Source organism: Chlamydotis macqueenii, chromosome 27 (assembly GCF_036417535.1).
Source record: "Chlamydotis macqueenii isolate bChlMac1 chromosome 27, bChlMac1.mat, whole genome shotgun sequence".
Lineage (NCBI taxonomy): Eukaryota > Metazoa > Chordata > Aves > Otidiformes > Otididae > Chlamydotis > Chlamydotis macqueenii.
The window spans coordinates 4374933-4391950 of NC_141582.1; the positions used below are offsets into that span (position 1 = coordinate 4374933).

Genomic DNA, 17018 nt, shown 5'->3' on the forward strand with positions numbered 1-17018 from the left:
TTATTAAGTGGCAGAATAAAGAGTTTTACTTCATTTTCTCTCTCTAGCTGTGGCCCTTAGAAGTTATTCCTCTTTCTGAATCAGGTTAAAGTTCGTAGAGTTTGCAAAGTTCTTAAGCAAGAGAACATAAAAACAACTGTACATGCATCACAGCAAAACAATCTTTCAGATGCCAAAATGTGTAAGATTAGAGATTTCTTCTTTAGCTGTGCTGAACTACATACAACATAGAAATAACACATTAAAGTAATTCCTGTGAATTTTCTATTTATTTTTCTCTTTCAACTCCCATAGAGAGTATATAGCCTTTTCTAATAAAATAATTTAATACACAGTTAACATCCTATTCCCTAAACATTTTTTTTTTTTTTAATTTAAAATTTTTTTTTTTTTTTTTTTTAAATCATGAAGAGTGCTGCAGTTGATTTGCTGGGGGGAAGGGGTGCCATCCAGAGGGACCTTGACAGGCTGGAGAGAGAGGTGGGCCCCTGTGAACCTCATGAAGTTCAACAAGGCAAAGTGTAAGGTCCTGCATATGGGTAGGGCTAATCCCCTGTATCAGTACAGCCTGGCGAATGAACGGATTGAGAGCAGCTCTGCAGAGAAGGACTTGGAGATACTGGTGGATGAAAAACTGGACATGAGCCAGCAATGTGCGCTTTCAACCCAGAAAGCCAATCATATCCTGGGCTACATCCGAAGAAGCGTGGCCAGCAGGTTGAGAGAAGCAATTCTCCCCCTCCACTCCACTCTTGTGAGACCCCACCTGGAGTACTGCGTCCACCTCTGGGGTCCTCCGTACAAGACATGGATCTGTTAAGACTGAGTCCAGAGGACAGCCATAAAAATGATCCAAGCAACCTGATCTAGTGAAAGATGTCCCTGGCCATGGCAGGGGGGTCTTTAAAGGTCCTTTCCAACTCAAATCATTCTGTGACACCACACGTAAAGAACCAATATACTCCGAGAGTCACATACTCTGATCACTTACATACTTAGTAACAGCCCACTACCAGGTCATTTAGCTGAGTCTGCTCAGAGCACGGAACGCGTCAGTTCTTTGGAAATCCATCTAATTGTATATTCCTGTGGCAGTTCGAATGCTCACAGCATATGCAGGTTGTTGCAGAGAGCTTATCAATTTTTTGACTCAGCCTAAGAAGACCTTTAGACATCCACTAACTACCACTAAAAGTATCTCAATTATGTGTACCTTGGCTCTACACTACACTCAGATAGAATCTTCTTAAGATATCTATGCCTGCTAGAGTAAAACCTTCCTATAAACACTGAAGCAGAACAAAGAAGAACGTTCAGTCGCACCTTGAGTATTCCTGTGGATACGGGGAGGAGTACCAAGTCTGGATTTCATACTTGCCAAATTCGATGACAGAAGGGCATCGGACTTGTGGATCAGGAGGCCCAGTCACCCCTACTTTCTATGCAAAGGGAAAAGAAAAACGATTTTGTGAGTTTCCAAGTGAAAGACTTCTAAGATGAAATAAATTAAAACATTCTTATCTACACCGTTCATCCAACTAGAACTCAGAGACTTAGTAAGATGCAAATGTTGTTTTCTGACACTAAAAACCAGTACCAGTCACACTTCAGGCAAGCATGTGATTAACAAAATGGATGAATCAGTAAGCGCTGTCATACTACATACCTGCATTACCTTTCACACTGTTGCATGTTATAGTTTTAACCACAAATTAGTGCACAGCAAAATTTAATGCATTCTTTCATCAGTCCCATTGCTATTTCCTTTCTTGTTATTTCAATAGCCAAGAATAGAAACAAATAAACTACTCCTGGGGTTAAGAACTAGAATATTCAAGTGTCTAACGTAACACATCAGTGTCTTCCTAGCTCCAAGACTAAATGTACTACTGTGAGTGTAGTATCTACCAAAATAATATTAAGGTACAGCTACCTGCTTATCATCATGAGTGCAGAAGACGTAAAGAAAAACTTCAAATTATTTATTAGAAGTAAAAAAAAAAAAAAAAAAAAAAATTAATTACTTATGCAACCTTTATTTCCCAGTCTCTCTGATAGTAACTGTATATTTTATGGGAACTAAAAATAAGAGAACTGAGTGCTCTGCTTTCAAAGAAAACGAATGCTTTGTCAATTCATGAAGATTTTATCTCAAAAGACTGCCACTCACACAATTAGAAATCTAAATATTCCCACTGGCCTTGCATTATCATATGAACCACCTCGACTGCAGAGCTATTAATAAATGAGACGACATTTCATGCAGCAGGTTAGAAATTAAGGTGTAGAGTACCAGTGAGCTACCTATAGGCAAATCTACGCCAGCAAAATGAAACAGTAATACTGAGGACAAGGGTTCAGGGTTGGAAAGGCTAACAATTCAAAATGAACATTTTTCTAAGTTTCCTAAGTGGGACTGGTGTAGGCAGAAGTCACCTCACAATCTAATCCTAGGCATATATATTTTAAGGAGCTCTGCATAGCTGAAAAGGAACAGTAATCTCCTGTGAAAATATTTAATCCAAGAGCTCCAAATAGAGCCATCAATAACTGATTCATGTTTCCTTCTGTTCTTACTCAGAAGACAGAGTATTTCAGCAGTCAGATAAATAAGGTCTTACAGCTTACTACTTGCACGTGATCCACAACCACTTAAATAACTCCCCCGCCCCGTCAGTTTACAGATTTACTCCTTAGGCTTCTCCATTCACTTTAGGCTATGTACCAGGATAGTAATTAGATAAGAAAATCAATTTATCTTACTCCAACTCAAAAGCTAGATTTAATACAAACAAACTCCCTAGTATTGAAGAAAAATAATTAAGACAATGCCATCAGATAAGCATAATCTCACGTACTAAAAGCTTTTGCTATTTGTGAGAATTCCATGAGGAAAGGAAAGCAAAAGCTGCGTGGTTTTGGTAACAGATACAAGGTTGCATGCAACACAAGAATTTCACTCCTCGGCAGAACAAATTACCAAAAGAGCAGTTGATGAAGGCAGCTCTTTATACCTATGATAATCTCTAGTTCAGCACTTCCTGCACTATAGTTTCAAATGAATTGCTATTATCACCCAGTACAATAGGTCAATAACAAACACATTTGTCACAGGCATCTGACAAGTCTCAAGGAAAACAGAGTAACATACACCTGCACCAAGGAGTCCTGCACCCGTGCCACCTTCTCAGCACACACGTCTTCCTCCAAATGAACACCCAACAGAAACAAACAGACCCTTGCCCACACAACTGTTTACACATCACAGTCATTAGAAGAAAGCCTTCAACAGCAGACTGCTGCTTCAGCCTCTATGCTAGCTGCAGATAACTCTGAACTACTTTCTTCTTGAACACTTAAAAATGAAAAAAGCCCGTCAGGTCACTCAAAAGCCTTCAATAGGTCACTCTGTAATTCCATTTTCTTTGGTCAGGCAGTTAGCTCAGCATACACACCCTAAATCAGCTGCATCACAACTCTGGTCAACCCTTTCCTCACCAAAGCCAACCAACCTGCCACCTTAAATTTAAAGCATTCCATCTACAAGTATTTTCCCCACATGGGGAGGGTGTGGGGGGGAAATATCTCTAAAACTTGCTCCTTTTTCTAAGCAGATGTTTGGAGATTAATATTTTTTCTATTCTGTGATATTTCCATAGATTTAATTTCAGATCTTTAGTTATTTTTCTAAAACATAATTATGGTCACATGATTATATTATAGTCTCATGTCCGATTTGCTCAATGATGCACACACTGAGTTTTTTTTAAATCAATCCAGTAACAAAGTTTGAAATAAGCAGCGTTACACAGTAGTGTTGTATTTGCACCTCAATAAAAGTTAACTGCACTTCAACTTAGTCTGCTTTATCACACACACAGGGTAGTTCAGTCAGCACAATTCACTGTCGATGAACTCTTCTGGTACAGAGACTATACTTAGTATAGCAGAATTAAACCAGCCCATGACAGAATCAGGGGTAAACAAACAGAAGTCAAATACCCAGAGAAGTTTAAAAGGACAATTATACTTAGTGAAGCACTGCTCAGGGAAGTCACTGCATAAATTCAGCTGAGCCCTTTGGCTTCAGGAGGAGTTCGTCGTAAGACCATTCAAGCTATTGAAATATACAGGTAAAGAGACACACACACATATTACACACACGTGTATATGCACATATATGTGCCTACAGAGACACACCGTAATGCCCTATCCTGTCTGTAACAATTTACAGTATCCAGAAGAGGAATGTCTTAATTGGCGTGAGGCCCTATGTGGCCCATGATGCTAGCAAAGACTCCCATATTTTATTGTTTCAACCATCCACACGTTTTACCAGCTATTTAACAGCTCTATGTTCTGACACAACCAAAGCCACAGACCTCAGGGCTTTTAGATGCCCACCTTTACCCTCCTATGCTCACTTTATTATCCTTCAGCTCTCTTGAGGTCAGTTCCCCATTACTCTCCAGCAGCAAAAACCAAGCACATAAGCTTCTAAGACAGACTGATTCGCCTAGAGTCTGTATTTCTTGTTGGTTTTTGTTGTAGAATTGGGGTGGGATTTTGGGGTTTGTTTAAATTTTTTTTATGGATTTGGTACTTACTGCCAGACACTGAAAATTTAGCTTTACCTGCAGTGCTTGTTCCTGAATATCTCTAAACAACTCCATGTCTTTTTCAGTTAAGACATCCTGGCTCCCAAAAAAACGCTCCTCATTTTCCTGTTTTCCATCCCAGCCATCCTGATTGTCTGTAAGTGAGAGAGAAAATTGTCTTCATCTACATTTATAAAGGAGGACTTGCTTTTCAGTGCAGCAATAAACATCTGGCTGTATTCAGACACTGTGACAAGTTTTTTTGATGGGATTTTCTATTCAGATTTGGGACCACAGAAGAAGAACCAGTTCTGGATTTGTGATCATGTAAGAAGTATTGTCATGTATTTAACCAGGTCCAAAACTCACCACTTAGACATTCATAGTATCACGAAGGTATTTGTAACAATGAGACAGGTTTGGATAAACGGCTTACCACTACGCCCATTTCTTACAAACACGGATCACAAATATTTAAATGCCATATCTGGTGCAACCAAAACCAGGACACTTACGTTCATCACCCAAAACCCACTTCTTCCATTAAAAAAACCAAAACAAAACCAAACCCACAAGACACTTCACCTCATCCCCAAAGCATTAAGGTTCTTTCAGCATCAGTAAGGCTAATGCCCATAACTATTCTAAAGCTGTAAACCTTGTACATTATTGTGCAATATTTTCCACTGCTTGCTTAGGAACAATTCCAGCTATGAAACTATTCAACAAAACTGTAAAGACCTGAATACAGAGATTAAATCAAGGTCCAGTCATAGATTAATGTCTTAAGTGAGAAAACAAAACAAGGAAAGTAGAACTGCATTCAAAAGAAGGGACGCTCTCCAGTAAGAAGGTGCCAAACAGCATGAAGCAAGCTCCTCTATGGTTGAGAAAATCAAGCAACATTTGCATGCAAGCCTATACCATGGATTGGTAACTCACCAGTGTCTCAGGCTGGTTTTAATTATCTGTCTCCCATTTCATACATCTACCTTGCAGTCCTTACTTACATTAACTACTCCCTATGTTACTTCTTTCAAGTGTGAGTTTATTTATCACGTTTCCTAGGGCTATCTGCAAGCCCCCCATTACCACAGGGCATTTCACCTCACAGTAATAATTTAATCCCTTGTCGCACCTTGTCATCCCATATAAAGAGGCAAAGGTCTCTAGGATCGCTTCCTTTTTTCAACTAGTATTCTACCTCAACACACGCATTTGAGTGTTAACTTTCAGCTCAAAGTTTCCAGCCTCTAACACTTCTAGTCTCTTCAACATCCTAGTCTTTGAATATCTTTGTGTACAGGACACTTACATTGGCAGAGTGAAAAATCTTTACCTGTGGGCCATTCTGAAGTGCTAGATTTCCTAGTACCCTTTTTCCTGATCCTATACTGTTGAGAATAGTCTACTGCTTCCCCTCTAGCTTTTCGTCCATCCGGGGAGGGAGTGAAGAATTTAGTAAGGCCATCTATAAGCCCTTTGGTTTTCTTGTTAAACTTCAAGGTGGTGCTGCCATCTCTGCAGAAATCCAAAATGCCTGTCTGCTCCAGGTATCCTCCTTCTGATGATGCTGAGTGGCTGGACAGAGTGATCTTACGCTTCCGACCCCTACCAGGGCCAGTTCGAACTTTGCTGAAAGGGCCTTTTGATCTAAAGAATGATAAGGGGAAAGATACGGTTAGCAGATTTGGAAAGGTGGTTTGTTTTGGGTTGTAAAGTGGATTACCATCTTCCCCACTTATTTATCAATCACATAGAAGCTAAACATGAACTGAAGAATTTAATAATAAAGGAGTAGTCAAGAGCCTGTACACCCTAGAGAAGCCAGGATTCTAAACACCTCAGTAGAAGCACTGTACTATTATTTGCCATGCTGAACATTATCTGCAATTAATTCAAGTATAAGCAATAGATTTTCACCAAATTCAATACATTAAATTTTATAATCAGTAGCCAGAATGAATACATTGCACAGAAGGTTTCAATTTATGCAATCATTAAACATCTACACTTGCCTTTTGTCAAAGTTTTCGTACTGATAAGGAATTGTCATAACAGCTACACAGAAAGTTAACGCGTGCAGGACACGCACATTAGCTAAGAACCTACACCACTGGTGGTCACCTTAGCAGAAAACAGTGTTGATCTTCAACTAGTTGCCATCTTTCAGGCTGGAAATTTTGAAACTATACTGAGATAACCAAGTACTTAACACTTCTCGGAGCGACTGCCCTAGACTGACTGCTGTTTCAGGAAGCTAACTGGTTTTAGCTACAATCTTTGCGGCTACAGAGGACAGAAATAGGCTGCTTTTTCCTAAAAAGATAAACTAAGCATCTGTGTATAGTTCTGTGGATGTATTTTGCAAGTGAAATGGCAGAAGAAAGGCAAAAAAAAAAAAAGGGAATAAATCATGAAATGGAAATTAAAAAAAGAGACACAACAGCAATAGTCAATAGCTAGCTTTCCTTTTGCCCCTCTGAACTACATCGGGAGTTCCTCTAAGCAAACGTATCACACAGACTGGAAAAAATTAGGATGTTTAACAGAGACATTCCCTCTGTTTTTATAAGCATTAAACTTCGTAAGGTTTTTTCCCAGAACATCTTTTGTGCTCTTGGTTAAAATCAAGTGGTAGTTCAACTTCTTTTTTTTTTAAGCTGATCTGATGCCCAAAACAGAAGTTCTCGTGACATGCTCCTTCATTGTTTTGTCCCCTGCACAGTCAATAGTGCTGCATCACAACAAGCACTGCACAGCAATCTTAATTCACGAAAACTGCTCTGACTGAACAGTTATCTAAAGAATTCCCACCCACTCAAATCCAATTCCCTGATGACTGGTTGCCCCACAACAACCATGACAAGACCACACAATCTGTCCCAGCACAATAGGGTGCTCCTCAAATACAGAAACATGGAATATTTTCTGGCAGCAGTGTGAGATTAAATGTATGTCAAACAACCACTTCATGTGCTATATTGTAGATTACTTAGTTTCTCTAAACATCAGAAAGGGTTCTTGAGAAATGCTAAGCAAAACAATTATGCTGGCAGAAGCAGCCACCCAGCAAAACAGACTTGGCATGAACAGCAAAATTCATCTATGACTATAAGGAATAGTTCAAAACTAAATAGTAAGTTACTACAAAAAGTAAAAAATCTAGGCAAAAAGAAGCACTGAGATTACTTCTAGTCTTTCACAGTGCTCTTCAGAAATTCTGAATAACAAAAAGCTCTTCATTGTAAAATAAATCTTCTCACAGAGTAGGCAAGACACCTCAGAAATACCCACTGCCCTACAGAATCTCACACCTTACTCCTCCTCATAGAGACTTACGTTGTATTTTGGTTCTTTAACCTATTTTTGGGACGTCCTATTGGGTTAGCATAGCGTCGTTTTATCTGTGCTGCTTTCTTTTGTAAAAGTTTTCTTCCTTTCTTCCGTGGCCGACATATTTGACATATCCACATACCTGTAAGACACAAGTCCACATCACTGAATGCAAGGGACATCTATATGGGACAAAAAGGAGAATCACAGGCCTTTCGTCAGCAAGGGCGGGAAGAGTACCAAAGGCCCAAATTATCACATACATGTGTAAGAAAAATTACATATATGCTCCAGCAATCTAAAGTCAAATCCAGTTAACTTCTCACCACCCTCCTCAGATATACTTCCCACAACCATGCAGGAAGTCTCTTTAATTTGTAGCACATCATCAGAAAACTCTGAAAAAGTAATACATTTAATTACCCCATATTCTGCTTATGCCTACACTACTTCCAACTATCTTCTACAGGAAAATTTTCTTCTAGAGTACCAAGGAAGGATCTTCCAATAGACAACCTGCTTTCTGATGGAAAAGAGAAGTTTGATTGTACTCCAGGATTCTTTACTGTCCAAATGGATATGACTTCAAAAACTTAGAAGCCCATCTCTTTCTTTTGTACAAGGCTATTCGTTCAAATGGAAGCTGATCATTTTAATTTGCAAGCATCATTTCTATTCCCTCAAACCTCAAAGATTTCTTTCAAAACTCTTCTCAGATAGTAATGTACAGAAAGTGGGAGACAGTGGAAAATCCAGGTGTGAAGCTCTGACCATTCTCTAGTTCCTAATACCTGAAAAGCAACGCTGTAAAGAACAAGTTAAATGTAGCTAAAAGAGGACCCAATACATGGAAGTACTTTCTACATATCTCTTTCAACACCATCTTAAATTACCCTTTTCATCACAAAAGTCCTCACCTTTTGGCATCCTGGTAAGAGGAGGGTCACAGCACTCCATGTGAAACCCACGGTCACATGAGTCACAAAACAGCATGTTATCCTGTTGAAGACAGATAAAGTTAATCTCTCTTTACATATGCATCAGCATCAAGCCCTCCATTAATTTGTAACCATCTCAGAGAACACGCTGTAGTTTTCAACTACAGACATACTATGGTATTTTACAGGTCTCAGAAAAACTACTAGACTCAAACAAAAGCTGCAAATATTTGACTCTAGAACGATTTTATTTTGTAGTTTAACAGAATAACCACAAGACTGATATCCTCTTCATTCAGTCCATATTTCACTGTACTCACAGCATTTTTGCCCTGATCTCGACAGGAACTGCATGTTTTGCACTCAATACACTGCCATCGCAAGGCTTTCACTCGAACTGTCAGCTCTGGAGAGAATTTCAAACAGGACGGATGACCTACAGAAAACCAAGAAAATTATACTAGTAAAACCACTCCACTGCTGTTAATGCTCACAGATAGCTCACAGAGATTACTTTATCAATTACATACTCCCATGCAGAATTTTGGTTATCCAGATACTCCTAGTTTTAGGTGCTTCTATTTTCATCTACTTATAACACAAAAACAATACCCTAGAGAACAAGTGGCAGGCCCACATACAAAAGAACAACAAGATAATTTTTCATAACAGAATTGAGAAACATTATAAAACTGGTCATCATTACTGCATTTTAAAGGAAACCTCCAGGAGTCAAATGAACTACTTCTGTTAGACTAACTTAACTGTCGCCCCTCTGGGAACATGAGATTCAGCTGAACTAAGTGTACTATACGTCACAGATGCGCACTCCTCATAGGTATGGGTCAGGAGTAGTAACTATACCAAGCTCTTCTGTCTCAAAGGGACAGGCTATCACCAGCAGCACCGTAAATGGTCACCTACCACTGTTGCCACAGTCAGCACAAGAGATGAGCTCTTCAGGTTTCTTCTCCCGATTTTGCTCTTTTGTACCAAGGCAGAAACTGCAGATTGGAATTGGTTCAGCAACCGGCTGTGAGGAAAACAGACAACAAAAACTGAGTATATCAAGGGAGCAAATCATAATACACGAAATCATACAGACATCTACATCACAGGTAAACAGTATGTAATATACACTGTGTCTCTCAGATTTTAGTTTGTTCTCACCACACAATACCGCACTTTAACCTGAATAGAAGTTAGAACTCCAAAGACAAGAGACATAACCTCAGGTATAAAGGAGAAGAGAATGGAATTCCAGTGCTAGGGGAAACTTGGAAAAACAAGCTGGAGAAGAGGGCTATAAATTCATACATAACTGAATGCAAAGCTAGAGAGAGTTGGTGCCTTAATTTGTCAACAAATGAATGAGGTATGAGGTGATAGTGGTGGACAAAAAGGCACAGATGACTCCAGAACACAGGAGTCTTAGAAATTCCCATCAGGTATCCAAAAAGCAGTAGTGCAATTGTCAAAAGCATTTGCAACACATTACCTGGAAAAAAAACCAACCAGATTACAGAACAAGTACAACAACCGTACAACTATTAACACTGTTATGAAAAATGCAGATAAAAGAAAATTCTCTTGTAAGAAATTATGCGAGCATGCTGTTTAGCACTCAAAAGCAGCAGACAAAAAGGTTTGCTCTCTCTGAAAGTGTTCAGGGGGATTAAGCATTATGTAGGGGAAAAAAAGATGCATTTAAGGTGAGGCACAACACTACCAGAATAACAAACAGATATTAACTAGCCAACAATACATTTGGCCTGGAATAAGCAGGAGGTTTTTAAACCAGAGGACTGACATTCTACAACAGCCTCCTCAAAGAAGCAAAAAGTGCAATAACTGGTTGCGTTACAGTGGCACCTGATCAACTAATGAGAGGGAAAGGATAGCCTTATCTCCAGGAACATTAAGTGCTGGATTTAATAATCTAGTAAATTCTTTCTAATCCAATTCTGTATCCAAGACAAATCTGTGATTTATAGTTTTCAGAGCAAAGATGTAAGCAAAATTTAAGTTTAAAAACATAATTAAAATAGGCTAAAAATCACATTTAAAACACTGGAAACATGAAAACTGTTAGATTATGGTAAATTTTGAGACAAAGTCTTTGTATAGCTGTAGCACATTACAGTTAATGATTTCACACATACCTTTTACAGAGCATATTATGCAGCTACATATGCACATACTGTTAATTATTGTATGGAAGCCTATGCCAGAAGAACTTGAACAAATCTTCACTCTGGCTAAGCCAAAGCAAAATCTATATCCAGACTAGTTTCTTGCAGAAATCAGGATATTACAGTAATATAGAAACTGGAAGTTTCAAGCTATATCTTTACTTCAGAGTACAGACCCAGTATACTGACAGAGTGAGGACTGTTCCTTAAAACATCCACTAGATGGAAATAATCAGAACACTTTAGGAAATCTCCTGTTTCAAAATTAAGCCACACAATGTGGAATGACTACCTGGGAATGAAAACATAACATTCCTCATCCTGAACATAAGTATTTATCTTAGCTTTTGGGTAAATCCCAGACAATGTTGAAGTGTGAACTAACATGAAATCACCTGCCCACCAAATCATTTCAGTCTGAAACACGTTCAGGGGTTTAGTTAATTGAAGGATTCCTGCTTTTTAGTTAATTGAAGGATTCCTGCTCCTTTTGAGAAAGGGAGAAAACAAGACAACTGTAGATAGTTATGTCAGACATACAAATCGTTAATATCCTAGTGGGAGAGGGAAACTAGCACCCGCGCTTCCACAAGAAGTCAGGCAGTATCTTTCCAGCCTTAGTCACCAGAGCGATGTTGGCTAAATTCAGCTCTGTAGAGGTCCCCATCCTCTTTTAACACAAGCAGAGGACTGACTATACACAAATTGTTCTCTTTTTGTTCATGACTGGACTCTAGGTGCCAGACAGCTAGCTGCTTCCAGTCAGTATGAGGTTTACTGTGAAGAAAAACTGTGTATTATGGGTCTGCCAGTGCTTTAATTTCTTTGGAATCAAGATTTCATCAATTACTTTTACCCTCTACCTTCTGAGAAACAGCCAATTGTCTTCTCACCTTCAATCTCTTCTTCCTGAGGAATACTTAGTACCTCTTGGCACAAATTATTATTAACTAACCTGCATCTTTCCCATAAGAATAATAACGGGCTCTTCTTTTGCTATTTTATTCATATTTCAATACTACAAAAAGTAGATAAGCCCCATTATTCCCATTTTCAGATAAGAAAATGCTCAGAGAAAATTCTTTGAGTAATGTCAACAACCAGATCAGCATGAGAACTAAAGAATACAGTGACCCCTCTCTACACATCTGTTGGTTCTCTCTGAAATACATGCAGTGATCTTGATTCCTCACAAAGCTGCAGTAAAAAAGTCTAGAATCCTTTAGAATCCAATTTGGCATGTCCATTCATCCTTTGTATTTGGTCACATATTAGCTGAGTCAGTCAAAATTTAAAAAAAATCTATTAAGAAAAATTACAAAACTCTTTAGTTTATTTTAAATAAAGCAAATTGTAACTTCCACAACTTACAAGTGCAGTTTTGCCAGAAATTGACTCAGTGAACATAATTTCACTTCCCAGAATCATCTGTTTTCCTCTCATTTCAGTCTGAGGTTTAAACGGAACATTTATTCTTTCCAATAGTCAAACCTTAATGTGACTGAACATTGGACAGTATCAACTTCCCCGCAGTATGGCTAAATCTTACTGACACAAACAGTTCACTGATTTTCAACTCATAGTTAAGAGCCAATATGACATTAAAGTTGCACTACTGAATGCAGAGTTTTACATCTGGTATTAAGAAAAAAAGCAATAAAGCAGAATAAGAGTTAAGAATGACAACCAAGTTATGACAAAAACATCTATATTACGCTACACACTTCTGTTAGCTTCAAAGTTACTTAATTATTTCTACTTTGAATTGGTAAACGAAGACTGACAAAAACAGAAAAAGAAACCATGATCCACAACCCCAGCATTTCCTTGCTGTGAATATAGAATAATCTGTGATACTGTAATAGAACAGAAAAAGCACAAAATGTTGTTTTTATTAATACAAAAGGAATAATATACTTTCAGAACTGAAACCTGCACCAAATTTCAATCTAAATTGCTTACGTTTAAAACATTTATGGCTCTAGTTCAAAGAGCTGTAAAATGAGGAGTTAATGCAGAGACTTGATGGAAGCTCAAAATGCCTACTCTGCAAATCTGGATATATAGAATCAGACTGCTAAAGATAAGTACTCAGAAATGCTGTCAACATACAGTTACGATTAAACCACCAGAAGAATTTCAGTTTCCACTATACATGTAATCACAGAGGCACTTGGAGAGACTACTTATCCATGGAGAACGGCTGTATCTGGACACCACAAGGCAAAGAAACCAGGCAAATCACATTTGCGATCACAGGGCAAGGATTGATGTTTTTACCATCCCTTGCAGATTGTATCAAGAATGCATTTGGTGTAACATCTGCAAGTGTAGTGAATTGGACTTAATTACACAGTCACACCTTATTAACTGTATCACTGAACTGCAATATAACCACAGATAAGACATTCAAGCTTTTGGCACCATTTAAAGAACACATATCATCACCATTTAGTAATTATGTGTCTCTTTTTTTTTTTTTTCTGCAAAATGAAAAAGAATAGCTCTACTACTTCTAAAGGAGTAATATGCTAGAGCCCCTGAAAAACTGATGTATTTTGAAAAACTGAACCCTTCGCAAAGCATAAAGTATAAAAGCAGATTTCTTCCCTCTCATCAATGTTACAGCAGACACCATGGAATGAGACAAATCACGTGAAAGAAAACAAGAAGATTGCCAGATTTTTGCCAGCAGTATCAGGTGTATATGAAAGATACAGTAAGAATCAACAAATTATTATTACTGGTTGACAAGTAAGAAAAACAAAGAGAACTGAACAACCTACAAGAAGCAGAAGGAAGAAACGAATGGCAAAAGGCTTGTGCAGATGATAAAACTATAAATTATGCAAAAAAAAAAGCATAAACACGTCTTATCTATTTTTGCTTTATATGTTTAAATATAAAGGATGAGGAGTAATGGTTTTAAAACAGAGGGAGGTAGATTCAGATTAGACATGAGGAAGAAATTTTTTACACTGAGGGTGGTGGAACACTGGCCCAGGTTGCCCAGAGAGGTGGCAGATGCTCCATCCCTGGAAACATTCCAGGCAGGAGATGTCCCTGCTCCTTGCTGGGGGGTTGGTCTGGGTGGCCTTTAAAGGTCCCATCCAACCCAAACTTCTGTGATTCTATGAAATATTACAGACAAATATAAGAAGAATATAAAATAAAAATTAGATTATGAAGACTATTAGTAGGATTGTATGTCTAGTTCCCAGAGTCACATAACAGCAGGATATGGAAATAATTTTCAAAGGCCAGATTACAAAATTATTTAGAATAGATGTCCTACAGAAATTAACATACTAGGGAATGACTGAGAAATTAATTGGACAGTAAATGTATTTATACATAGAAGAAATTTAAACATATTAACATATTAATACAGAGCAATCTTTCTGACAAACCAATAGCAGATGAACTAATTCTTGACAGTTAGACAGGCACAGTCTTAAAAGAAACTATTATTTTCTATATGCAAGTCAAGTGATAAAGACAAAACAAGAGAAATCCATAGTAAGCAGATGTATAGATAATAAGAAGCTCTTTTAAATGTATTACGGGTAAAGAATCCTAAGCACAACTTTTCTTACAAAACATCATAGAATTACTACTGAAAACATAAGAATAGCAAAAATGTTCCACAAATACTTGTTCTTTGTTTTGGGAACAGGCTACTGAGGTAATCCTACCACACGATGCCAATGAGATGCCCTCCTTGGCAACCCTAAGTAGTTCCCATTTAAAAATGCCCCAAAATTAAGTTCATATGCCAACAGCCGATGCTACTAATACTTCAGGCCTTTATGATGCTTATTAAAGATCTCTTTTTGTACTTCTTCCTACGAAAAAACAATTAACAGCTTAGATGCATTAAATATATCCTTTCTGACAATACCTTCTTACACAGTGGGTAACCTTGTGGCACTGAACACTGCAGTCCTATATACTTATTAATCAAAGAATAACAGGACAGTAAAAACAATTAAAAATTGGACTGCTTAAATGTATTATAAATAAATATTGTGCATTTAAACCTATTTTATACTTCAAGCAATACTTACTACACTACATCAAAATTCAGCTGTTGGCCTAAACTTTCACTTAAATTATGCTATATGTTAGCCTCTACCACAAGTACTGTTTGATGTCTTTTTAGATGACTTACACACGCCCACACATTTGACTACCTTACCAAGCATTTGCAATTCATTCGTACAAGAACGGACATTTCACAAGCGACAGCAGACATTTCAGGATATCAGTGATACTGTCATCCGTTAAAGATATCAGTCCTTTTCACATCAATTGCATATTCACATCTTCCTGGTCCCAAAGCTGAGGTTAGTTTTTGCAGAAGTCATTTTAAAATACCAACCTGCTAAACTGCATGCAGAGCACATTGGAATAGTTTTTGCAGAGCAGAGCAAGACTGATGGCAATTTCACTCCTTTTGGGACAGAAAACCCAGCAGCAATGAACAGTGGTATCACTCACTACATTATACAGGAACAAAGAAGTGACATGTCAATCGCTGTAATTTCCGGAAGCAATCTGACCACAGGTCTGACAGACATCCAAGCTCAGAAGATACTTTAGAAGGCTACGCTCCTTTGAACAATATTTAGAGCTACCACCTTTCTCCTGATGGCAAAAACCACTAAGATCCCAAAAAGAGCACTGAGCAACTACCAATTCAACAGTGCAGGCTACATTATGAGAACAAGGGAATGTTGTTGGGACCTCCACTCAGACTTTTTGATCTGAGAGACTACAGTATTTTTTTTTCCCAGGAGGAAACCATACACTTTGACCCACTGTTTCTTTTTATCTGTCTCAAACTCATGACTTTTTATTTTTTCAGTGCAATCCTCTGTAAGAAACTGCCATAGTTCTTGGAAATCAAAACCTAGGAGTTAAACCATTTATGTAACCTGACACACATTAAAGAAGTCTGGTACATTAACGAGGCCATTTGCCTTTGGGGGAAAAAAAAAAATAAGACTACCATACCAGATTTATTAAAGTATCTTTTATAAACATATCTTTATCCAATCAATGGATTGCTGTCAGAATGAAAACTTCCTGAGCTGCAGTCCTACATTTTTTAAATATGTAAACCATCTACTGCTCTTCAAGTCTTTTAGCTGAAGGTTTCACCACTACAGAATGTGTCAGCTTCCTGCCCCTTTAATTTGCTCCCTCACTTTCCAGGAGAAAGGTTAGTATGGGAAGAGACACAGCAGGGGAAAAAAATCCAGAACTTTTTGTTTTTGTTTTAAATAGGAAGTGCTTTACAAAGTTAATATTTTACAATATACAGTCAGCAACATGACAATCACAGAGACACTTCCTAACAAAAGTCTGTCATAACATGAATTATGTAATCTACTAACCAAGGAATGACAATTTCCTTTGGAGCAAGACCTTACTCCAGGCAGCAGTAGCCCAAAGCGTACTCGCTCTTTTTCCTGGCTAGCAAGGACACCTCCACCTTATCAACTATAATGACAATGATCTCCACTTGTCTGCTTTGATTTTCTCGGCTCTAAAAAGGAAACAACATTTCCCTTTTTCAAATTCTGATATCAGAGTTCAATTTCAGCACAGCAGTTATGCTGAAACTGAGCAACTCCAATGTTTCCATTGTCATTTCAGCTACTTTCATTCAGCTCTATCTAAGCACTACTACTGGATGTTAACTGTTATAAGTAAGGGAAGAACTCTTTTTCTTTTATCTATTTGACTTTAAGGGAAAACTCGAAGCATTGTGCAATCCAGGGCAGCTGATCATTTTACTGAATCGTTTTAGAATTCGATTATAATGTAACAACAACACAGCACTAAAGAGCAGGGAGCATGAAAAAACAGGTACAACCAAGTAAGCCTCTGCCTGATGTATTTCATCAGACTGCCATCCTGCTTCACGAAGGATAAGCCTCACAATGTCT

The 17018-nt window shown here is 38.0% G+C and overlaps 1 protein-coding gene across 1 annotated transcript in view; it reads right to left on the reverse strand.

Moving 5' to 3' along the window:
• KAT6A (lysine acetyltransferase 6A) overlaps positions 1 to 17018 on the reverse strand; it is a 53185-nt gene that overhangs the window by 18701 nt on the left and 17466 nt on the right. Inside the window, exons 4-10 of the mRNA XM_086768042.1 lie at positions 9797 to 9905; positions 9193 to 9308; positions 8852 to 8933; positions 7941 to 8076; positions 5938 to 6251; positions 4635 to 4753; positions 1324 to 1439 (exon numbers count right to left, since the gene is read on the reverse strand). Of these exons, the coding sequence (XP_086624168.1) occupies positions 1324 to 1439; positions 4635 to 4753; positions 5938 to 6251; positions 7941 to 8076; positions 8852 to 8933; positions 9193 to 9308; positions 9797 to 9905 (992 nt within the window). The remainder of the gene's footprint in view (positions 1 to 1323; positions 1440 to 4634; positions 4754 to 5937; positions 6252 to 7940; positions 8077 to 8851; positions 8934 to 9192; positions 9309 to 9796; positions 9906 to 17018) is intronic.